Source organism: Hesperophylax consimilis, chromosome 3 (genome assembly GCF_061612785.1).
Source record: "Hesperophylax consimilis isolate HC1 chromosome 3, BYU_Hcon_1.0, whole genome shotgun sequence".
NCBI lineage: Eukaryota > Metazoa > Arthropoda > Insecta > Trichoptera > Limnephilidae > Hesperophylax > Hesperophylax consimilis.
The window spans coordinates 981,801-1,008,023 of record NC_142838.1 but is presented as its reverse complement, the minus strand read 5'-3'; the positions used below and the strand labels follow the sequence as shown (position 1 = coordinate 1,008,023).

Below are 26,223 nucleotides of genomic sequence, written 5' to 3'. Positions count from 1 at the left end.
CACGCGTAATACATTCAATGAAGAGATTTCGTTAGAGTACATTCAATAACTTTTGGATTTGTATCCCCAGATTTTGATATCTGAATACTGGACTGAAAAATCACTAATATTTTATTTTTTCCTTGTAATCGTTTTTAATGATTATTTTACTTGGGCATATTATAACCTGTATTGTCACTAACGTATAGAACTTAACTTTTAGGGAAGGAACACTGAAGATTGGCGATGAGATTCTGAATGTGAACGGGCGGAGGCTACGCGGCCTGACGATGGCAGAAGCGAGAGAAACGCTGCGCGGGGGAACTTCCGAAATAGATCTCGTTATTTGCAGATTTCATGAAAAGTATTCCAGCCCCGCGACGAGTAGGAAATCTTCAATGAAAGCCAAGTACAAAAACAATTTAAAAATGAAAGAAAGTCCGGTGGATTACGAAAATACATTCGTCAATGGACAGCACGAGAACATAATATACGCCAACAGGAATGATATAATGATTCAGGCCCAGAGCACTCCCAAGCTCAACCGGCTGTCCATGCCGCCGAGCACGTGTCCGGCCTTCAGCCAACTGGATGCAAAGGCTGACGACATCGGGACAGAGAGAGAGACAGATGCGGGTGCGTCATCTCCGGCCGCGACACTCAAAAGCGCGGCTCTATCGGCGGACGATTCGTCCCAATACAGTCCGAGTCCCTTATCTAAAAAGCGTAATCACTTCCAGAAAAACAACAATAGCAACTACAGCAGCATGAATAACAAAATGTTGCGCAGGCAAGTCGTCAGTTATGGCGGGGCCGCCAGAGGAAACGCCGTCAACGAGGGGCTGAGCCTTAGCTGTGCCGCCGAGACCATGGACATCGACGTGCCCGACACTCCGGGGAAGGTGTACAGGAAGCTGACAACCAAGGACGCCGAGTCGCTGGAAGTGGGGAAGGACGCGGACAAGTGTGGCATCTCCGCCGCCAACTTCTGCACGCTGCCGCGCCGGCCCCGCTCCGCCGTCTGCACCTTCCACACCGTCATCTTCCAGAAGGGTCCTGGCAAGAAGTCTCTGGGCTTCACCATCGTTGGCGGCCGCGACTCGCCGCGCGGAGCTCTCGGTATCTTCATCAAGAGCATCCTTCCCAATGGCCAGGCAGCTGATGACGGCAGATTGAGAGCAGGTAAACAAACTCACACTTGTCTCCCTTTCATTTCGGGTCACTTATTACTTCATTATTATTTAATATCTGCCTGAACACACATTCTAATTCAAATTATATCACGTCAATGATGTGTATAATGTTTTGTGGGGCTACTAATGTCTTATGAATTAAATCGGATATTGTTAAGCCAAACAATACATAGTAATGTTATTAAAATACCTGTCTTTGTGAAATAAATATTATTTATTTATTTATTAATAATAAAACAAATAACTTAGTTTCATTCATTTTACAAACGATACTATGTTTGGCTTAGCAGGACCTAAAGTAGCTGTACATTTCTAAATTTTAAAATAAAATAACTGAAATACTGGCTATAAGAGTAACGCGCCAAACACGGTATCACTTCTACATAAATAATTATTTATTCCATAAAAATTTGTACCCAAATAAAAAATTGCTTTTCAGGTAAGTACCTATCTAAAGCACAAACATTTTTTTTAATGAAATAAGAAACGTAGAAAACAAAGTGAATGAAACTATATTTTTTTCATCAATAATTTATTTTTATTTGTATGCTTTATTTATTTGTAGTTGTGAGAAAACACATTAGGATTCTGAATTAGAAATACTCTAATATTAATTTATTTTTAATTTCTTTGGGCGGCCAACAGGAACTGGAAGTCTTCTCTGAAAATGCGGCCAGTATTTTAAACGCAAGTCAGTCTTCTGGCATTTTGAAATTCCTATCTTCCAATTAAAAATTAAATTTATTTTTTAACATTAGGTGATGAGGTGTTGGCGGTGAACGGCATCGTGTGCCACGACCTGGCGCACAGTGAGGCCGTGGCGCTCTTCAAGGGAATCCGCTCTGGCTCCGTTGCTCTTCACGTCTGCCGCAGGACCAAACCTAAAGACACGTAAGAAAGCACCTAACTCTTGTCCTCTTTCGCAATCATCTCTTCTACACATTACTATTCTGGAATGTCTGTCTCTGACAATGACAGTGACTCGACAAAGGGTAGACTAAACATAATATGTATTATTAAGTCTCCGCACACAGAATTTCTACTAGCATAAAACATACTTTACTTGAAGACTTCAACTTTTTAAGTTCTTATAAAAATATGTGTTATTTTTCACGACAATCTCTATTGTGATGCTGAGTTGAAAAAATAATAACGTGAATGAAATTCCCTCGATAGAAAGAATGGCAAGGTATGCTCCGAAAATTATATAAAACAAACCTGATTCTGTTATGGGTATGAAAAAATTAACAGTATTTTTTTAAAGCTACTAAACATCAAAGATTTTTGCTGTATTTTAAATAAGTCGTTTTTTATTAAATATTTTCACAATTATAATTGTTTTTTTAATGCTAGCTCGCCTCCTCTCTTCCGCTTATCGGAGCCTTAACCGCTTGGACCAAACATTTCGACGGTCACGAAGAACAATGTCGGATGTGAGAATTTGTAGTTTTATAGTAGAGCTGTTTAACCCTTAGAAGACGGCTAATATTTTGGAAATATCTCGCCAAAAATAATATTGAAAAGTATATTTGTAATAATTGACAGTGTCAACGTTTTACTTGGGAATTTTCATGGACAATATTGAAATGCGTTCGAAACTTCTAAAACCTATCTCTATACACTGCACATTGCAGTGAACCTGAAGGTAGTCATGATTCCACTGAACTGCTATTATAGTTGGTCGTATCCTAAGGGTTAAAATTTCTTTTCTGCATTTTTACTGTTTTTGAAAATATATTTCTCCAATTAAATAAATAGGGGTTAATGCAAAATATCACACAACACTATATATCTTGATTTCAAACAGTAAAAATCCAGAAGCGAAAATTTAAACAGCTCTACTGCAAAACTACGCATTTCTACATCCAACATTGTTCTTCGGGACCGTTGAATTTATTTTCAACTCTAATAATACAATCTTTGTAAGATAGATTTTAATTCTATCTCTGTTGTTTTCATACTTTTAAACAAATCGTAGCTCTTTTCTTACTTCCCTGAATAATGTCAGATTTACTTGTAAGATAAATGAGCTAAACTTTTGGACCTTGTTTTATAGGTTCCATAGAAAGGGGACCCAACTTACTGGTTTAAGTTTATGAGTAGACAGGCTCTTATTTGACTGTAGCTTGTAAGGCATAACGTAGGCCAAAATAAAGTCCAATTTCATACAAATTTCATGAAATATTAAAAAGTGTCCTCTACTCAATTGTGGTTGGTAGTTGTAATTATTGTAAATTAGCGATGAGTAGTTCATGAACGAGTCACACAATTGAGCTAACACTTTTTGATGAGCCGTAATCCTACGACTCCTGGTAAACCGTACTACGGCTCAATTGAATGGTTAATCTTTTTATCAGGAGATATTTTAGAAAAATATCATCATTAAAATTATCCAAGTATTAATTGTTTTTACATACTCACAGACGTAAACAGCTTCTGACTTTTGGACTTGGACATGTGTACCTACACTTAATAACTACCTAGCATCTTTTTTTTCTCGTGGCACGAGGCGATGTACCAGTACCAAGATTCGTATGATCATTCATACGCTTACGATGGGGTTGAGAACCTCATAGGGGGAGCCATACCGGGGGCCATTCAGGGGAGCTGTACCAGGAGAGCCGTACTGGGGAAGCCATAACGTGCGAGTGCTGTAATCGCATCGCTCATATGCTCTGAGCTCACGGCTCGTGTTCAATTAAGCCGTCGTTCAATTGAGTTGACTCTTTGAGCCGTTCAAAAATATTGTGTCGGTACTATGCTCCCGCTCTCAATAAAATGAGTCACGACTCATGACCATCACTATTGTAAATGCTTGTTTTTTTTTTTTTCCTTTTTTACTACAGTTTTTGAGAAATACTAATTAATTTGTTTTTTCTTCCAGATCTGCCAAGGCCAAATCCTGCACAGACCTCATCCAGTCAGAAGATTAAATGATTGAATAGTTCAATAAATTAATATTTAAATTCACCTTTCAATACACCTTTCTCAATAATTTTAAATGATGGCCAAGAACACCCTTGAAGGGTGAAAGCCAGAAATAATGGAAAAAAAAAAAAAAAAATGTTGTATTTTATATAATTGTAGTTAATTGATTAATTGTGATGTTCAATTTTAAAGATTAAGCTAATATTCCTTTTTATCAAATCATGTGTCAATTTTATTCCAAGTCTGTAGATTTTTGTATATTTTCCTTTTACTCTTATGAATATGAATCTGAATATTGTATTGTAAAAAAGCGCGTGTACCTTAAATGAAGTAATTTATATTTAATCCATTATTAAATATGCAAATTTTATTGTATAACCATGTTTAAGAATAAATAAATAAATATAAAAAAATACATTGGTGTTTTAATTTACTACAATGTTATTTTTTTTTTTTTTTAGTGTTTCTTTATTCATAAAATTTAAGTGATTACAATTTTTTATTTTCTTTACAATCACCACACCAGGCTCATGCCCGTATTATGGTAGTAATAATGCTTTAAATTACAATTTTAAGATGTACAGAAATAGCATGTTGTAAGACAAAAAGTAATTAAATAAATACAAAATAAAATATACAAATTTACTTACAATATTAAGATGTAGAAAAATAACATGTTGTAAAACAAAATATAATGGATGTAATAAAACATAAGAAATAAGAAAGAGAAAAAAAGAGATGAAAAAAAAAGAAAACATATTTTAAGGAAAAATAAGTCTAGATACTTATTTAGATATATATATTATATAAACTAAGAGATATAAATATTTTAGAGAAAGAAATATTATTATTCACCATTTTTAGTATAAAATCTTGTCTGAATTACGATTTGAAATATTATAGTGAACAATTATTGTTGCATTTGATTTCAGTGGTGAGCATTCTGTGGGAAATAAAAAGAAAAAAAATAAATATTTTGAAGTAATAACTAATGTTTTTGCTGTGTGTAATTATGTACATTGACCATCTTCACGACACCCGTCATGCAGGGAGGAATCTACTACTAAGACATCCCACGCTCAAAGACTCTTACTTGGGCCAAAAATGTTTAAACTCATACCCGATACATTCTGCATAGATCGGTTAACAATTGGCTTCTGGACTTGGGGAGAGCCAAGAGCGAACACATGCTAACCTACAGATAAACAAGAAATGTTTAGTACGTTCATACAATTATTTCATATTTTTGACCTCTAGACCTAAAATGCCACCATGCTTCACAAACTCAAATAATATTTACTATAAACGCGTCTTTAAATCAGTCTTACACATATTATTACACACCATAGAACAGAGAAAAAAATTAAGATGCTTACCTAACTTATCTCTCATATTGTTAACAAAAATGAAAGTAATTTCCTCAATGTTGTGTATGTATTTGTAATTTTTTTTTTTTTAATGATAAACTAGGTAATGTTTACAAGACAAGGTTTTTATGCATAGCACAAAGTATAACAAATTATTATAAGCATTAATTACTCGCCTGAAATATCCATACAAATTAAAAATAAATGCCGCCGACGGGAACTGAACCCGCACCTTCTGATGTCCGGTCAGGTGCTCTGGATCACTGAGCATTTTTTCATTTTTTATGGATATTTCAGGCGAATAATTAATGCTTATAATAATTTGTTATGTATTTGTGTTACGTTACCTACTTAATATGAACTAAACCTATCAATTTGACTTCCCTGAAACGTTAAACCTTCCCAGTTGGAGAGTCAAAGCTTCATTATTCTGTAATTGTATTGTATATTAAAAAACTAACAGTTTTTGAGTAAATTGTGATTTTTATTTCCCATTTTTTTGTATCCTAACGAAATTGTAGTAGACACAGACATTTTAATAAATCGCAGATTTTTACCTTGTTGCCATGTTACCAATCTTTAGTAAAGTGATGTGATGAATTTTTTTTAGATCTAGAGAAAAATATACTATATAATATTGAAATAACAAAAAGATGATTTTTTTCATATTGTAGGGATTTTTTCTCAATTTGAACTCCGATTGAACTCCCAATGAGATAGGACACGAACCTTTAGTGAATTTTCGTAAATTAATACCAAAATTGTTTTTAATTCTTTGCCCACCGGTCCTAGCCTGAGTAAAATAATTTGAATATGTTGTTATATCTTCTAACCATATTGATCTTCTGCAAATTTTATAAATATTATGAATTTGTATAAATATTAAAAGAAGGGTAAATGCAGATAACTCCATTGATGAAGGACACAACGCAGTTGGCTCTAGCAAAAAATTGTCCAAAGAAGCGAAGCTATCAGTCCACGATGGAGTACTGGTACCTACCCTGATGTACGGAAGTGAGGCATGGACATTGACTCGGGCCATGTAAGAGTCAGAATAGTAGAATGGTATGTGTGAGACGATGTATGAATGTGAATGAGGCAAGGAGTGTGTGCCAAGACCGAGTTGTTGGGCGGTCCTTCCTCTCTGCCTACCCCTGCGGAGAAACGGCGTGATAGTTAATTTGTTACTTACAACAACTTTACTGTTTTGCATACTTTATACAAGTGACATCTGTGTCACAAACCTGAAACTAAAATAGTTCTTAAACATCAGTGTTTCTAATACTTTTGCATAAAGCTTCGAAAGTTTTATCAAAGATGGCTATTAAAATCGTCATTCTGATGAAAAATAATTATTCGTGTACAAATTTGTAATTATGTTGTGATTTATCTAAATTAAAACTATTGACAAAAACAACGTGTCTTGCCGCAAGAGTTGATTAATGTAAAAAACAACTTGGTGTAAGTTTTTTTAACCTATTTATAGAAAATTCAGTGCTGGACGCCTGTTTAAATGTGATTCTGCTATACTTACAGCTTCAGAGTTGTGAGTTAATGTATAAATAGTATAAAATAAAGTAGCTATCCGCGTCTGTCTGTTTGTGCGCTTATTTCTTTCAAACTACGCAACGGATTTTGATAAGGTTTTCATACCATATAGAGAATTTCTTCTGAAAGGTTTGCATATAGGATTCATTCATATTATATTTTTTTATAGAAAGTAGATGTTTTATAATCAAGACGTAAAAATATATTTTCGTGCACTACATTGCTAACGCTGGTTAAACCTCATGAGATATATCGAAATAATGCACCACGAAATTGTTTATCTTAAAAAGGCCTACAGAAAAGACCGTTGTGATATAAGTCTATCTCCTAAGGATAACCCCTAGTAACGCCGGGTACAAGTCAGCTAGAAATGATGTAATAGAGCGTATATTATCAATAACACTTCCCTCTTCAAGCTCTTGTGCTCCTGTGGAGCTGTTTTTTCTTGAGAATTATATTAATTTGGTTTACGACTTCGGCATTTATTGGTGTATTTTGTACCAGTACAAAGAGCATTCAGCTTTTAAATTATGGTTTATTATTACTAACCAAGAATCTCACTGTCCGGAACTATTGGGACTATGACATCCCCAATTGGGGTATACGGTATTGTATGTTTTGTAGCTGAAGAGAGTGGGGAGGGAAGGAAATGGGAAACGTGATTCTTTCTAAGCAACGTTTGAATACTGAATACTCTAGAAATGGAATTCATCTGGTCTATGCGGGGATCTTGTTTTCCGGAATGTAATACAATATTATAATATATCGGTAAGGTAGGGTAATTATGTTTTATTTACATTAACGTGAAATAACACATGTACGTAATAAAATTGCCCCACCATCTTAATAAAACCCACGATCTTTGGATTCTGAGCCAGGGAACTAAACTGCTCGGCCACGGAGATTATCTTCGTCTTAAGCTCTCGGTTGAGCATCGAGCTTCGAGATTTGAGCTGTTAACCCTGAGCTTTGAGATTTGAGCTTTGAGCCCTGAGTCTCGAGCTTTGAGCTTTGAGCTTAGAGCGTAGAGCTTGAGCTTAGAGCGTAGAGCTTGAGCTTAAAGTTTAAAGCTTTGAGCTTAGAGCGTAGAGCTTGAGCTTAAAGTTTAAAACATTTGTGAAGAATATGGGAAACAGCATTATATGATGTTCAACCTGAAGAAGACGGAATTGATTGCTTTCCACCACCGAAAAAATCTAGATACAAGTACGATACTTAAAATACTTAGGGCACATTATTGATTAAGACCTATCGGACTATGGCGATATCTAACGACAAAGGAGAAGCCTAAACACAGTGTCTAATATGATTGCCTGCAGAATTCGCAAATGCAGCAATACCCCTATACACCAATAGCGCCCCTGGTAGATCGTTAATGATATTTATTTTGGAGTGCTCAGTTAGTGGCAGTGTCGAATCAATGATAATCTTTTCTACCTGTCAGAATTATGCTGCTGGTAAAAATATTGAAGTTACAATAAATCAATCACGTAGAGAAAAATGTCAATACATACTTTTCAGAGTGTGCGCATATGGCGCATGTCATGATAAATTCCGTAATATACACAACTTCAAAGCAACGTGGATTACGGAAAACCCTTTGCAAAGCGCAAATTCGACGTATGTCATAAATAATATTCTGCAATGTACCACAATGAGGAAGTGTACCAACCTAATAATAATAATAATTTGATGACTTGTATAGCGCCGTTTTTATGCAAAATCACCTCAAGGGCGCTGTACAAACTTATAATACATTTCTACAGTGATCTATGTTATTACTTAACTATTTATGAAGAAAATATACACACATAAATATTTGTCTTATTTGGTTGATGTACCTACCTACATTGTTGTACAAAAGCTGGCGATTATTATCACGTATGATTTGAGATTTTCAAGGCCCAAAGTATTATAGAGGATTTGTTTTTGGGGTATTATGCTGTGTTTCGCTACCTCCTTCTTGAGCCAACGTTTCGGACAGCATTGCAGTGTCCATTTAACACTGCAATACAATTTAGCCTTTTTGTGACATAAGGATATGTGGATTCCCCTTTGAAACTAAAATAGGAACCGAGTATTGATCTCCGTGGGTAAACTTTTGTTACACAAACACTGGCTTTGGATAAAAAAGACCCGGGAGCTCATTATACAATGTACTATACGAACAATCCCAAGCTTCATAGTCTTGTAGATCACAGTTACACAACAAGACTAAGATCAGAACAAAGGATGATAGTACCAAAAATGAATACATCGTTTGGACAACGTTTCCACGTATTCCTGGCTCCTAAGGTGTGTAATGGGTTCAAGCAGCAATGCAGTAAGGTTTAAACAGACCTTCTTCAAAAGAAAATTAGCGTATGGCTAATAGAAAGTGGCAGAACGAAATCGGAAAGCTTCCTGAATGAAAATATTCTATGACTGAAGAAAGACGCTTAACTGAAATCATTCCGACTTGTTTTTATATAACGATATATGTACAACATTGTATTCTTGTTTTTATATGTTCTTATTTATGTTACCACCATAATAGGGCATTTGCCTAGTTTAGGGTATTTTCTATAATAAATAAATATGTCCACCCTAGCTGAACTTGCAGGAATATCTGTATGGAAATGAGCGAGTTTACTTTTTACACATTCGTTTGAAGGTACTGAGACTATCAACTATTGAAGAAACTTAGTTATCTTTTATCGTGATAATAAAAATTACCTCTTCTTTACTCATCGCGAGTGCTGACGCTTAAGGTTAAACGCAACGCTCGTTGTATTCTACGTGTTTACAGATGGCGTACCTTGCAATGCAATACCTTGCAAAAGCGTATTTAAACAAAATTAATTAATTAACGCCATCTGTGAACACGTAGAATACAACGAGCGTTGCGTTTAACCTTAAGTACCTTCTTCTTCTTCAATGGCGCTACAGCCCATTTCGAGCCTTGGCCTCCTTTAACATGAGCCTCCATCGCCCTCTGTCCTCGGCCGTCGTCTTCCAATCTGCAACATGGAGTAGTCCTCTGGCATCTTTCCTGACATCGTCCTCCCATCTCAGCCTAGGTCTGCCCGCCTTTCGTTTGCCTCCCGGGTGTCCTGTTAGAACCTTCTTTGGTACACGTGTGCTTGGCATTCGGTGCACATGTCCTGCCCATCTTAGTCTTTGGAGCCGTAAATGAGTAGAGAGTCTGGGAGCTTGGTAGATGTCATATAGCTCCTTATTGTGGCGGATTCTCCATGCCTCTCCCTCTCGCACCGCTCCTAAGATTCTTCGAAGTACCTTTCTTTCGAAGATGTCCAGCCGTTCCGCAGACTTTGCTGTCAGTGTTCCCGCCTCACATCCATAGGCCAAGACCGTTCTAATAATTGTTTTATAAAGGGTTATTTTGGTTTTCCTATGGACGTTTCGGGATTTGAACACTGGCAGCAACGCGAAGTAAGTGTACCTACTTACATACAAATCTTATGATTTCAGAGGTATCAAAGAAAATGATTAGATACGTACTTTTTTGGACGCGAGGTCTCCTGGACACAGAACTACAAGTATAAGTATAAAAATAAGTATTTCATTATTATTTACATAAAAATAACGCCTCAATATATGTATTAAATAATTGAATAAGATTATTATTGGGGATCTGGTGAGGAGGCACGAAATGAAAGATGTTGTGAAGGTCACAGTGTTTTATTGAGTCAGGTTGCCGTATATGAGTTCACTTGAGGACCGATGATGATAACTGCGGGTCAGTGATTCGACGCCGCTGCTGGTGACCGGACTCGTTGACGTATCAGGTACTGGTGAAGAGCGTGGGTCTTCCGGGTGCTCCAGTACTGACAAGGAAGCCGCAGGTGCGGTGGAGTCAGCGGTTGTGCGGGAGGTGCATAGACCAGGGAGGATGCCGCGTGGTCAGATGTGCTGGAACCAGGGCGCTGTGTGATCCGATTTAGCGCTGGCCAGGAACGATGTCCGGGGCCAGGGCGCTGTGATAATCCCGATGGAGTCCATGGTTGAACCGTGCAGAGCCGGGTGTAAGTATCGGTGATCCGGTGCGCGGGAAGGCGCGCAGGTTGTCACTCGCGAGACTGCAAATTGTTGAACGACTGATGACTGACTGCTCGCTGCGTCGGGCCTATTTATATAGCCCGGCCGATGGCATCAGTAGCTGCGTGAGATTGCTGGTAAACTACGGGTCACTCGCTTCAACGAGATTCGTCTGGTAGTTTCGATGGCACTAGAATTACGCCTAGGCAATAGGCTAGAACAAATTTTTATACATACATATTTTTGTCTACGAAGTGTGTGCACGCCAAAAAATTGCTCCACTAAAATCTTTTAAATTCATAGTTTATAAATCCTAATAATCACAAAGATATCGATTAATATAAAAAATGTAAAAGAGTAGTGTACTTTCTACTACATTAATTAATCTAAAACGCCCTCGAAATACTCTTTTTAAGTTTTTTTAAAATCTGTGCAGTGATCAATGCTAGTTATTGTCGCAAAATAACTATCAGAATACCATGCCTGTCAGTCTAAAAGCTGGTAGCACTTAATATACGAACATTATCACGCTCGCTGATAAGTGGGCTGTAGCCTGGAGGATAACGTCGATAGCGTCGCCCGTTCCGGTAGCGGTCAGAGTTCTCAAGGAGCTGAGTTCGCTTCTCAGTAAAAGCAATTGTTATTATTTTTTATTAAATTATAATAAGACGACCAACTCACTAACTTTCAACGTATAACGCCATCTAGTGAGAAATGTGCACAATACGTCCGATTTAATTAATTCTACAAAACCGTGCAAACAAAAATACTACGATGACGGTAGCGAACTATCTAGATGAACAAAATGAAGTTTCCAAAATTCAAACAGTCAAGGATCAAAAAACAAAAAATACTATAGAACTCATAATAACGAAGTTAGAAGATGCAATTAAATCAGAAAATCTTACATTACAAGACAAAATCATCAGATTACAAGAAAATATAATCAAAAGTGACAAAAAATATTTCAGTAACTCAGAAAACATTAAACATGATATTAGAAAAATTATCTTACCTGAAACCTATGCAGAAAAGGTAAAAAAAACACGAACCAGTTGTTATCATAAAACCAAAATGAAGGATCAGGAAAATAATGAAACAAAGAGTGAAATAAAAGACAATATCGACCCAGCAAATTTTGGAATTACCGGCATGAGAAATTTTAAGGATGGAGGGGTTATAGTAGAATTTAAAAATGCCACAGATATTAACAAGGTTCATGATGAGGTGATAGCCAAACTGGGAGATAAATATGAGGTAAAGATTCCTCAAACAAAAAACCCATCCGTCAAAATTATTGGTTTATCTGAAAAATACAGTTTTGAAGAAATAGAGAGAAAAATAAAAACTCAAAATGAGACCATCTGTGAACAAAGCTCAAAAATAAAGGTGACATATATGAAAGAACTAAAAAACCGAAGAAATCAAACAACTTTTACCATATATGCCGATGTCGACGGAAAGACTTACGACAGAATGTTAAATGCAGAAAAAATAAATATTGGATGGGACAGATGCAGGGTCTTTGACAATTTAAATATCATGAGATGTTTTAAATGTAATGGGTTCAACCACAAGGCTGCAGAAACCTAAAATCTTGTCCAAAATTTGCAAAAAATCATGACGTAAAAGATTGCATGGATGAGGATATTCAGTGCATCAATTGTATAATGACAAATAAAAGATTAGGACTGAAACTAAATTGTAGTCACTCAGCCATGAGTAAGGAATGCCCAATTTATAAAAGAAAACTAGAAGCAAAAATGAGCAGAATTTCTTTTTTATAAACAAAAGTTACGAGAAAGATGAAATTATATACTTGAACATACAAAGCATCATAGCACATTACGAAGAGGTCAAAATACTTTTAGAGGAGAAGAAACCTTTTATGCTTATGATGAGTGAAACACATGTGACTGAAGATATCCAAGATAGTGAAATTATATTTGATCATTATAATACAATCCGTTGTGACTCGCATAGCAGACATACAGGAGGAGTGATGATTCTCTTAACTAATAAAGTTCCATATGAAGTGATATCAAATCACCAACATGAAAAACAATGTTGGATTTTAGCCATCAGCATTAAATCAGGAATCAAGAAAGGTGTATATACTGTTATTTATAGATTACCAAGTACAAGTAAATGCGACTTCTTAACATATTTTCAAAGATGGAGCATGGAAAATTTGCAAGATGAAAATATTAACATTATAGTTGGAGATTTCAATATAAATGTTAAAGCAAATGCAGACATATACACAAAAAACTGAAATCTATTATTCAAACTGCAGGTATGAAACAATTAGTTTAAGATTTCACACGAATTACTAATACCTCTAAAACATTGATTGATCTGGTTATCTCAAATAAATTTAACCTATGTGTTAATGTATTAGATAAACCTAAAATTACCGACCATAATATGATTCAAATTCTAATAAATGACAGAGAAAATTACAACTCCAGTAAAGAAACACAAGTAATATGTGATTTACAAATTTGTGTAAAAATTACAAAAGATACAATAAAGAACTCTTCATTCAGACCTTAGAGACTATTGATTGGAATGAAATAAATCAAATGGAATATAACAAAAAAGCTGACCAGATGATATTAAACATTAAAGAATCCATTGATGAAGTAGTTCCAGAACAGAAGATACGTAAAGGAAACAATAATAAATGGTTCACAAAAGAACTACGCACAATGCAGCACGATAGAGATACATTTTACAAGAGAGCACGCCTTACTAATAGTACTATGGATTGGAATAACTACAAAAAAATGATAAATAAATACTCTAAAGACATAAAAAGAACGCATAATGAGTACATAAAAAATAAAATAAACTCGGAAGAAGGGGATCCCAAAAAAATTTGGAAAAGCATTAAAGAATTAGTACATAGCGATAACAAAAACAACATAAAAATAGTAAACTTCCCAAAAGATATAAACGAAGAAAACATGGCTAATAGCTTTAATAAATATTTTATAGAAAGCATCACTCAAATTAACAAATTAATACCTAACATTGTTTTCAACCCCACAAATGATAATAACAACTCAAACAAAGAATTATTGTTCTTCAGAAAAATAACTGCAGTATATTTATTTAACATTTTAAACAAAATTAAATCAAAAAATAGTTCAGATGGATTAACTATTAGTCTGATAAAAGATGCTTTTCCAGTAATTGGATCTACTCTATTAAATATAACTAATCAGACAATTGAAGAGGGAACATTTCCACAGTAATGGAAACTATCTACCATTATACCGGTCCCGAAGGTTAAAAATACCAGAAAATGTGAAGAATTTCGACCAATAAACACCGTACCGAAATATGAACAGATACTTGAAGTGATAATAAAAGAACAAATATTGCAATACTTAGATGAACACAATATTTTATACCAAGAACAATCGGGATTCAGATGTTATAATTCTTGTGAAACAGCGTTAAATGTAATCGTTTAAGAATGGAAAGAAGGAATGAATAGTAATAAATTTATCTTAGCAATATTCTTGGATTTTCAAAGGGCATTCGAAACCATAGATCGCGAAATATTGATAAGAAAGCTTAAAGAAATTGGTTTCTCAACTCTAGCCATTAAATTAATAAAAGAGTATTTGAAAGACCGAATACAGGTAACAAAAATTAATAATCAATTTTCAAAACCAATGGAAAATAAATTAGGAGTACCACAGGGATCAGTCCTTGGACCTCTATTGTTCATACTCTATATTAATGACATGGTGAAAATATTTTCAAAATGCAAAGTACGACTATTTGCCGATGATACACTTATATATATAATTGGAGAAAACTATTAAGAACTAATACATATTTTAAATAATTTATTTATTTATTTTTGTAGAGAGACAAACAGCTTTAACAGAGCAAATATATATATATGTTAATTATGTCAAGCCAAAAAAGTCTCCTATATTAGAATTGATTGGAGATGGAGTTTTATTGCATAAAATATATATATATATATATAAATATATTATAGGTGAGGAGGGGAGGAATAGGAATTTAGGATGAGGATAGGAGATGCTCTGGATACATTCCATACCATTGTATCAATTTTCGATCGTACGAGTTACTTCTAATCGATATTTGTGAAGTGTATTGCTAAAAATGTCTATGTTTTGAAATTTAGTATAGGGCACATATACGTGGAATGGGTGAATTTTTTCTAAATTTAGTTCTATATGTAGGTAAATGAAACAAATGGGATTGCCGTGTTGATCTTGTTGGAATATGAATATTTATTAAATTGGTTAGCTCTGGTGAGTCGAGGCCATTGTTAAGAATTTTAAATAATAAGATTTGATCAAAATCAAACGTCGTGTGTGAAGGGAGTTGAAGTTGTGGTATTTAATAGTATCGGTGTAATTTAAGAAATGTAAGTTTTGTTTATAATTAATGTGTTTAAATTTTTTTTTTTGAATTCTTTCGATTCTTTCAATGTGAGCTTGGTAAAAAGGAGTCCAGATCGGTGTGCAGTGTTCTAGGTAGGGACGGATGAACGCTGTGTAAAGGGAATATAGAGTCTTAGGGTTGCGGAAAGGATTCGTTAAACGTATTATAAATCCTAGCATTTTTTTGGCTTTGTTGATGATTGCATCAGTGTGTTGAATGAAGTTTAATTTCACATCCAGTATTACCCCAAGGTCTATGATAGATTCTACTTCTTTGATATGTGTCCCATTTAATGTATAATCAAAGGAAATTTTATTTTTGTTACGTGTAAATGATAATTTATTGCACTTTGAGGTATTTACTACAAGTTTATTTGATTCACAGTAGTCGAAAAGACGATTGAGATCCTGTTGAAGTTTAATGCAATCTTCGATTGATTTGATAACTAAGTAGATTTTTTTATCGTCTGCATATGCTAGGTAATTGGCGTGTAAAAAACATTTGTGAATATCATAAATATACACATTAAATAATAATGGACCTAAATGAGAACCTTGAGATACACCGGAGGGCACGGAAAAGAAACTGGACTTAGTTCCCGCAACTGATACACATTGAAGTCTGCTCCGAAGGTATGAAGTGAGCCACTGAAGTAAGTCACCATGGATGCCTATTTGACTTAATTTTTTAATTAGAATGAAATTTTTTACTTTATCGAAGGCCTTAGAGTAATCAGTGTAGATTACATCTACTTGGTTTCTATTGTCCATATTGCTCGTTAAATATTCCGTGAAATTTACCAAATTTGTTAGTACCGATCTTTTTTGTAGAAATCCGTGTTGTTGGTTTTGTATGTTGCGAACAATTGTTGTATAAATTTGATCGTAGATAATTTTTTCAAAGAGTTTACTAAATACTGTTAGAATTGAGATTGGGCGGTAGTTTATAATGTTGCTTTTAGAACCTGTTTTATGAATAGGGATTATAGTTGCTTCTTTAAACTTTGTAGGAAATTTTCTCGATTTTAGTGACATTCTAAATATATAAGTTAGGGGGTATGAAAGATTTTTTGCACATTTTGAGACAAAGTATGGAGATATACCATCACTGCCAGCACCCTTACTTATGTCAAAATTCTTCAGGTATTTATTGATCAAAAAATTGTTTATTTGTACGTTCCCAATCGGGTAATGATTATTCATATAAGTAGAACTATCGACTATACTGGCATCATTCTGGTCCTTATCATTAACGTAGGTGGACTGAAAGTGTTTAGAGAAAAGTTGACACACTTGATGAGCACCGGTGCCTGACTCATCTTTAAGGTGCATGATTTGTGGGATGCCATTTGTTTTACTTTTGCTTTTAGCATAGTTCCAAAGTAGTTTATTATTTATAAGAATATTAGATTCAACTGAACTTATGTACTGAATAAAGCAATGCTTCTGTAAGTTTTTTTGTTGGGTACGTTTGATTGAAAACTCTATGTAGTCTACTGGATTATTAAGGGATTTCCATTTTTTATGGAGTTTTTGTTTATCTTTAATGATTTTAATTAGAGAAGCTGAATACCAGTTTGGAAATTTACTCTTTTTGATGATACGTTTAGGGACAAACTGGTTGATGGTACTGTTTAAAATGTTGTAGAAAGAATCGACTACTACGTCAATATCCGAATTTTCCTGAGTAAATGACCAGTCTGTCATTGACAGATGTTGGTTAATTAAGTCGTAATTGGCTTTTGTATAAACTGATAAATTTCTTTGGGTGGGGCGAGAATAATAGGAAGTGTTTCGATTTTTAGTATAATTTTGAGTGATGGGTGGTGCGAGTCTTCGTTGACAAGAGGATCGCATGCACGAGATACTTGGCATTCCTCAATACAGATAACTAAATCCAGGATTCTGTTATTTGCATTTTTTATGTAATTATATTGTTTTAATTCAGAATAATGGATTGTGTCAGCAAGTGATAAACTAATTGTGTTCAAGTTATAATGAACTAGATAATGTATCAAGATGGCTAAAAATAAATAAGCTTAAATTAAATACAAAAAAAAAACAAAATATATGGTGATTGGTTATAAGAAGACATCCAGTGAAAGCAAAATCAAAATTGATGGTGAAATTATTGAACATGTTACCGATATAAAATACTTAGGAGTTATAATAGATTCCAAACTCAACTTTAACAAACATGCTGAATATACCCAAAAGAAAATTGGAAAAAAGATATCTTTTTTGAGAAGAATTCGCCAAAAACTGTCCGAAAAAACTGCAATCACCATTTATAACTCCATTTTTGGTCCACATTTTAATTACTCCTCAACTATCCTTTTCCTGTGTAACGACCGAGAGCAAAATAAATTTCAAATTCTCCAAAATAGGGCAATGAGAACAATAATCAGACGAAATAGATATTCAAAAGTAAATAAAATGTTAAACGAACTAAATTGGCTAGCGGTGAAACAGATGTTGACCTTGAACACGATGATATTTTTACACAAAATAGTAAACAACCTGCTACCCAAATATTTTTCGAATAAAATTGTATACAACAAGGACATACAAAAACATAAAACTAGGACATGCAATGAAATCAGGCTACCAAAGAAGGGCAAAGCGAATACCCAGAATAGTATATTATATAAAGGGATGAAATACTATAACGCGCTGCTGGAAAACCTTAAGTCTGCCCCAATTGAAAAATTTAAGATGTTGTGTAGGAGCCACATCAGGCAAGAAAAAAAAATTATATTTATATGTAACAATTAATTAGTCATTTTTAAACTTAAATGTACAAATTACTAAAATAAAATCAATAAATAAAAAAAGAACCTTCTTGAGAATGCGCCTAATGTGCTAGATCAGCTTCGGTAGCCCGTAGACAGGTAGGTACGTAGGAACGCTTTCCATTGTCTGGAGTATTCCTGATACGATGCTTTTTGTATAGGCGAGACGTTCTAGATTTAATAATTATTATTGTCTATTATATTTATAACAGACAATAATAATTGAGAAGTAATTATTAAAACTGTACAAATATTTTACCTTATTCGGAATCTACTTATCTTCTGAATCGTTCAATTTCCTAATTAATAATTAGTTTCAGATTCATCGATTAAAAGTAGATGAATAAAAGTAGATAGAAGTTTTATCTATAATCAAGATTGTATCTTTTAATTTAAAAAATATGTTCAGCAGTATATATCGCTGTGACGTGTTAACTGTTGACAATAGAAGATCCGATGTTGATGTGTTGAAAATAAAAAAAATAACATTGTTAGGTTGCAATAAAATAAAATAAATGTAGCTAAACGGAATAACAGAATTTTCTCTCCATGATTTTCTAGTCTAGGAACCTGACAAAGAGTATTCTAACAGTAACCAAAAATAACACCTATTACCAGTGACGGCACGTGATTTTTGAGTTGTTCTTTGATTCAACTTCAGACCATAATTCTCACTACGTATCCAAAATTTCAGTCCACTCGGCCTTCTCGACCCTGAGAAAACGACTTTAAAAGTTCGAACCCAAGTCTTGCATTTGTGCCCGTAAGAATGATGATATTTCGACAAATGCTATTTTCTGCAGTTTTTTTCTTTGATTCAACTTCAGACCAAAATTTCAGTACATTCGGCCTTGTTAATCCTGGGAAAACGGCTTTAAAAGTTCGAACCCAAGTCTTGCATTTGTGGCTGTTAGAATGATGATATTTCCACAAATGCTATTTTCTGGAGATTTTTTCATTCCATTTCAGACTATAATTCTTACAACGTATCCAAAATTTCACTCCATATAGATCCTGAGAAAACGGTTTTTATAGTTCGAAAATTCGAAATTATTGATAGTGTTTATTCCAGAAGGTTTTTTTTTTCAAAAATTCGGTTTTTTCTTATGAAGATTTTTTGGAAATTTCAGTTGGCACTTCACCGATTTCATGAAAGTCTTCAAACAAAAAACTACATTTTCGAAAAAAAACCTTGTCGTCTATGACAACATCAACAATGCCATTTTTTATATTAGCCCTCTAGTACACCCAAAAGTCGAGCCGCAAATACTGTGTTTATTACCACATATAAGTGTAGTTAAATAAATATTATTTAATAAGGGCCTTTGCCTAGTTTGGTGGTCGTCAGATCTTTATTTATAGGTTTTTGAATGTAGAAAAACTAAAACTGACTAACTAACCATCACGCCGTTTCCCCGCAGGGGTAGGCAGAGACGAGTAAACGAGAATATATCACGCAGTAGTTTAAAAAAAAAATTAGTTACAAGAAATGTTCATATTGTTACTATTTTTTTTTACATATTTGACTATCTTGACTTAAATACACATTAAAAATTTCTTAATATATTGTTTACTACCTAAGTAACATTAGGTGTAGTTAATAGCAGAAATAGTTGGGGACGCCCGAGGAGTACACGGAACGATCAAGTGAATCAAATATTTTTGAGTCGGGTCACGTCAAGAGTCAGAATTACAGAAGAGTAGGTATGTATGACACAATACTTGTTAAATAATACTTCAAAATAAGTATCGCTGATTTATTGAAATCCTGAAAAACGTGATTGCAATCCATTTCCAAATAAAATATTAGTCTATTCAAAATAGATCGGAACACGTGTTCAACAAGGTGTCCTTTTCCTGATAAATATAATAACGAAATGTTACAATGTTTTACGGTGTTTTACCGACAGTTTTTTAGGAAAGCTATCAATTCATTCGTTAAAGGCCTGCAGTCCCGTTTTTAACAGGAATACGAATAATTCCACCAGATATTGAATACATCAGCAATATTTTATCTTCCCATTCGTAATAGGTCGTACATAGTTTTAATACGCACAAACGCTTCAGGTTCTCTTTTCTACAACTTGTGGTCCATCATATTTTTCACATTAGCTCCACACTGGAGGCCTCTAGTACAGATTGAACCTCTAAACCAGAAATTGATACATAGATTATGAGAAACCGTCTTTGCACCTTGGCAGTCTTGGCACTTAATATATTTATCTAGGAACATATCTAGAACCCTATCCAACCAACGTGACGATATTTCTAATATTATTTTACTAATTTATTACAGAAGGTATCCTGTGGCAGTGTAATGCAATAAATTTCATATTTCGAAGTAATAACAATACACAGTATAAAACACAGAAAAGGAATGAAAAATAATAAATGCAAATAGTCGTTTATGGGGGATATTTACAGGCTCCCGTCTCCAGAGGGCCATTGGGGGGGATTCCACCCAGGCATCACCCATGGTAGGGATGTTGGTATTCTTGTATTGACGTAGTCTGTACCATAAGTTTCCCATGCATTGGCGGATAATTCCTCTGAGTGGTGCACTCATCCCTCCAGGAACAGTTCCGTGGCGATGCTGTGTCTCGTAGGTGGAATAGTTTCCGATAAGCATTATTTTCGGCAACTATTTTTATAACTTTTAACTTATGCCTCTGGGAAGTCGTATAATCTACCCACAGTTCTGACGTATACATCGATGTATACAGAATGCGTTGAACAGTATTTTTTTACCTTTATGCTGCCAAAGTGAAATTATTACAAAAGTATTAAAAAATTACGTCTGACAATCGATGATTCTGCGTAGAAAGTAACGCTTACAGTCTAAAAATAAATAGCTCCCCTTCAGCTAAATGGCTTAATAAATAACTTATAAATGGTACCAACACATAAAAGGCTAAATAATAACAACGTGCCCACAATAATATAAGTATTTTGGTAGGTAAGTGTGCATATTGGCGAGTTATGAAATTTGCAGGAAAACTATTTTAATACGGTAAAGTGTGATTGTTTTTAGTGATGAACGATTGTTGATTTAGGTATAAAGTATGTATAATGTGATAACAATAACAATATGATAATGGAATCATCAGATAAGGATTCGTTTTCTTATAAAAGACGTGAACAAAACATATTAATTTCAGATAAACGGCCGTAACGATGAAACTTGTGTTTATTACCTTAGCTGTGTTGGTGGCCCTGGCGACAGGTTAGAGGACCTTCACTGCTACTTATACCACTGATCAATATAACTTGTTCTTCAGGTTATATTACTAATTCACTTGTGATCTTAAGAATATGTTTTTAATTTAAGGGAGGAATGTGAAGCCCTTGCAGTACAAGGAAGGGCAGAGGTTTTTCCTTTTCCCCGATGGCCAGGGAAAACTCCACCTTATTGACACCGAAGAAAAGGCTATCATCCAACCGAGGTTCACAGCTGAAAAGGACGTGAATCTTCTACTCTTCACCAGGTACCAACCAAATACTCACCTTATAAAGTCAATACATATGTTTTATTAATTCATTATATATTTTAAAGATTTTTCTGTTATCTTGCAGACAGAATCCAAACTCGGCCCAAACAATCACTTTTAAAAACAGTGCCAGCATTAGCGCATCCAACTTTGACAAAAGCAAGGCAACCAAATTCATTGCACACGGATGGACTGATGACGCAAGCAGTGAAATTAACGCCGTAGTGAAAGATGGTAAAAGATTATAATAACATTCATTGACATTCACCATACACATCAGAATATTTCATACATACTTCAAATTAGGTATCAATTCCTAACCTAATTGAATCTCAAATAAAATACAATATCAAAAATAATGTTAATAAATATTCCCTTCTTTGCTAGGACTATCTTAAGGTCTGTCAGCTCCCTTCAAAAACATAAATCCTCAACTCTGTCTTATTCTTATGGTCACTTTGTGTGTTATATTCGAATCCTCGGACCCGCCGTACATACTCAAATATCATAGGAAACGATTTTTCGAATTCCTTAACAAAAGAAGGACCGTCCAACAGTATCATTATCCATGTTCGCTAATCTAAAGGAGCCTGCTATGCCTCGCGATGCAAAGGGCTATCTGCCATAAAACACCCCAAGTGGTTCGGTATGTTTGGTGACAAGGCGGAGGATACGTCTTGCTACCAGCTGCGTGGCGGGCCTGAGCGGGAGAGTACGGTTGAGGGAGACCCTTTTACCTCTCCAGCCGGACTCTCTCGTCCCATCGCTTTGCACCGCACTGTATGCAGATTCTTAAGAATATTTTTTTTCATAAACATCGCAACACAAAAATACGCTGGTTTTGACAAGGAGCGCTAAAGTTTTACTCGTGTTGGGCTCAGAGCCGGCATTACATTTCTCCTTTTAAAAATTAATTTACTTCACTCCCCGGATTGTGATCTATAAGTGGAAACTCAATAACAGATTTACTGATACTGATGAGCTAAGTATGTGTGGTGTTTTTTTAGCTTTCCTCGCAGCTCTGGACGTGAATGTGATCGTATTCGACTGGGGCAAGGGAGCCTCCGGTTTATACACGGCGGCGATACTGAATGTGGCAGAAGCCGGGGAATTCCTCGGCTCGGTGGTGGACTGGCTGGTGGATGAAGGACTCGCCCTTAGCAACGTACACCTCATGGGACACAGCCTCGGCGCGCACGTGGCCGGTACCGCGGGCAGGTCCATCAAGCACGGACTGGTTCCCTACCTCACGGGTTTGTGGATTATCTTCTTTTACATTACATCCACACAGAATGTCTTGAGAAACCCTTATCTTTAAGGATGCTGTTTGGATTTTTTAGGAGAGGATAGAGGGGACGTTCTGGGAAGGAAAAGGAATGAGGGGTGGGTTAGAAACCGGGGGTCAGCGTGTCCAGGAGTGGCGGACGTATGATCCATCCTACCCACTGCTTTGCAAGGTGATGTTCCGAGAGAAAAATTGTCTTCGATTGGTACATGGAACGCTTCAGAAATGACAGCACTAATAAAGGACTCAGAATTTAGGGCAAAACTCAAAATCATCTTGAGGAACCATTTATTTTCCTTCAGAATTTTTCTTCCAACCGTCTCATCTTCCGTGAAGTTAAAATTATCCCAAAAATCGGGGTTCCAAAAGACATACCCCGCAGTAGTTCTACGATGCTGTTGCTGCAAGAAACACTTTATTCTGATGCACGTCGTGTTTTGGAAGGATTTGACCCCACCATGCCGCTATTGGGAAGCACCACCAGCCGCTTCTGCAGTCCCCTCTTACCCCGCAGTAGACCTATGATGCAGTACACCATCTCTTCATTCTGATTTACGTTGTGTTTTGGCAGGATTTGACCCCGCCATGCCGCTGTGGGGAAGCTCCACCGGCCGCATCCGCCCCACCGACGCCGCCTACGTAGAGATCATCCACACCAACGGAGGCGTCGCTGGCCTGAACGAGCCGGTAGGCCATAACGACTTCTACCCCAACGGGGGCTCGAACCAGCCTGGCTGCCTACTGGACCTCGGCTGCTCGCACTCCCGCTCTTGGGAGTACTTCGCCAGCTCTCTTGACAACCAGGGCTTCATGGCAAAACTGTGCAACAACTACGACGAGATGGACAGTGGGAAGTGCGCCAACCTGGGCTCCCTGCACATGGGAGGTTCCAAACCCAAAGCCAAGTGAGTAACCATAAGATATAGATTGATCTTATCCACAGAGTCATTAAAAATTTGTGCGAAGGAATCGAAACATCACAAGAAAGGACCAGAAAAGAAAAACCTCAATGTATTAGGTGTTAGGTATTAGCAGGGTCTTGGCTCCTTGGCTAGTAAGCAAGTCGGCGTCGAACTGCGAAAGTTGCAATTGCGCCTGCACACAGCCAGCCCTGCAGCAGCATAATACACTAAAGCGGGTAGTAAGCTTAGTGGCAAAACTTTGAAAAGAATCATCGTAGACACCTGGTCTATCGATCACCTACATAGAAAGCTCACTTGTTTGGAAACCCTGGAAGAAGAAAGTCCTAGTTTTATAAGTTTTATTTCGTGTTTGTGTAAAGCATATCTACATCGATTGACTGGTACCAATAATGAATACGTTAATGTATTTATCAAAACATCTGTTTGCTTGTTTCAGATTTGGCATTTTCTACCTCGAGACTTCCGGCACGAAACCTTTCTACCTTGGTTAATTCTTATCCTGCTCACCCACATTTCTCCTAACAAACAAATATATATTTTTTAATGAAACCTTGTTTTAATTACCTTTTGTTCCATTTCCAATGATAATCTTGCAATAACTTCTAGTAGCTGTTCGATACCTTTAACGTTCACTTCGTATGTCACGATGTTTAACAGCTAACAGCTTATCGAAGTAGTCGGTAAATTTTCAACATAAAATTCTGTATTTAATTAAATATGTTCCAACCAACACTCACCATTTTAAATCATTGTTTTTTGTACTGCCCTTGAAGTTGATAATTGTGTTGATAAAAGTGGCAAACATTAAATTGATAAAAATCATTAATTATTTCAACGAAACGAATACTTTAAATTCTACTGAAGATTTACTATACAGTGAAAACCGCAAATAACTTATCTCAGTGGAAACTGGAAACAAGTTTTTCTGTCAACGAAAATTAAAAGAGATATTTTGCCATTAAAATAGGTTTAAAAATGAGACAAAAAAGATATATTTTTTTACCAAACTGTGTTTTAGGCACCAGGCAGCAGAGATTGCAGGAAACATGTATTTAATGACTCCCGTCGGAATGATAATGATAATTTTCCAACAACAGGATATTTTGATCCTTGGATACGTCTTCCGCAGCGGGATGGCTCAGATTAGAGAATTTAATTGAGTGCTGACTCGGTGACCAGGCAACAGTCTAGGTACGCCGGAGAGTGCAGATAGTTGACCTGTCATCTTGTTTGAAGTTGATTAGTGATGCAACCCATTTTTTTCTTCTGATTATTCCCCAGATTTGTTTTGGTTACAGATCTTCAAATTTTATTTTGCATTCAGATTGACCAATGTATGTAGGTACTTATTTTGATTTGTTTTAAAAAAAGATTGGAAAAATAATCCATGCGTTGGTTAGTTTCTCCTTTGACCAGTTATATAAACGTTAAGTTTGTTCAGATGTAGATAGCTACCACCGATATAATAACCAAATTGTTTCGATATTACCTAATTTAATTTTCGATGTTTTAAGATGATCGTCAAAAGTCTGAATGATCACAGAAAGGAATAATCTTTTTACATTTTTATTTACATTATGTTGTAAGTGCCTTCTTAATAATATTTACGTTCTGTGTAGCCATTTTTTACGTAAGCTCCACATAGGAGGCCCTGAGTAAAATATTTTTTCCTCAAGACCAATGTCATCTGTGCTGTGAGACTGAGGAGTATTGTTAATGAAAGGAAAAAGAGGAGATTCTGGGAAGAAAAAAGAATTAGGCGTGGGAAGTAACCTGGTAATCAGTGTGTCCAGGAGTTACGGATGTATGAATTCATTCCTATCACTGCGGTGCAGGGCAATGGGTTAAGATAGTCCTACTGGAGTGGTCAAAAGGTATCGATCCGGTCCGCCTAACAGTCGATGGGAAGACGCATCCGCCGCCAAGACCCGAACAAACCTCACCCCATGAAGCCGGGCACTAATGCTAAGTCACCAAACGTTGCGGACCACTTGGGGTGATCTATGGCAGAGTTATTGGTTATCCAATGAATGTTCCTAAGGCGGCGGTACCCATACCCGCTCCCAAATTGTACCGAATCGCGCTCAGTAATGTAGTCCAGCGAGAGATCGTTTTTGACGTCATCGTTCATTCCTTTTACATTTCTTTTTTAACTAGACACGTTAGAAGGTAGAGGAAGAATGTCAATGACGTCCGTACGAGTTGTCGCTGGGTCTAGTTTCGCACAAGAGTTCGTCGCTTGGCAACAC

At 35.8% G+C, this 26,223-nt stretch overlaps 2 protein-coding genes across 2 annotated transcripts in view; both read left to right on the top strand.

The window, feature by feature from the left end:
- The window catches only part of LOC149424816 (uncharacterized), a 124,237-nt gene extending 119,751 nt beyond the window's left edge, over positions 1–4,486 (top strand). The window contains exons 5-8 of the mRNA XM_089647185.1: positions 203–1,161; positions 1,931–2,063; positions 4,057–4,123; positions 4,238–4,486. Coding sequence (XP_089503311.1) covers positions 203–1,161; positions 1,931–2,063; positions 4,057–4,105 — 1,141 coding nt within the window. The 3' untranslated portion in view covers positions 4,106–4,123; positions 4,238–4,486. The remainder of the gene's footprint in view (positions 1–202; positions 1,162–1,930; positions 2,064–4,056; positions 4,124–4,237) is intronic.
- A 16,961-nt stretch (positions 4,487–21,447) lies between these two features.
- Positions 21,448–24,666, top strand: LOC149424815 (pancreatic lipase-related protein 2-like). Its single transcript, XM_089650817.1, has 6 exons — positions 21,448–21,501; positions 21,607–21,763; positions 21,852–22,000; positions 22,774–23,019; positions 23,623–23,956; positions 24,411–24,666. Exons 1-6 carry the CDS (start codon positions 21,453–21,455, stop codon positions 24,463–24,465), a joined length of 990 nt encoding a protein of 329 aa, XP_089506943.1. The 5' UTR covers positions 21,448–21,452; the 3' UTR covers positions 24,466–24,666.
- Positions 24,667–26,223: the final 1,557 nt, after the last annotated feature.

Coding starts and splice junctions, on each gene's coding strand:
- LOC149424815 (XM_089650817.1), top strand. CDS start 21,453: ATGAAACTTGTGTTTATTACCTTAGCTGTGTTGGTGGCCCTGGCGACA. Junction 21,502..21,606: donor GTTGGTGGCCCTGGCGACAG/GTTAGAGGACCT, acceptor TTTTAATTTAAG/GGAGGAATGTGAAGCCCTTG. Junction 23,957..24,410: donor GGTTCCAAACCCAAAGCCAA/GTGAGTAACCAT, acceptor TGCTTGTTTCAG/ATTTGGCATTTTCTACCTCG.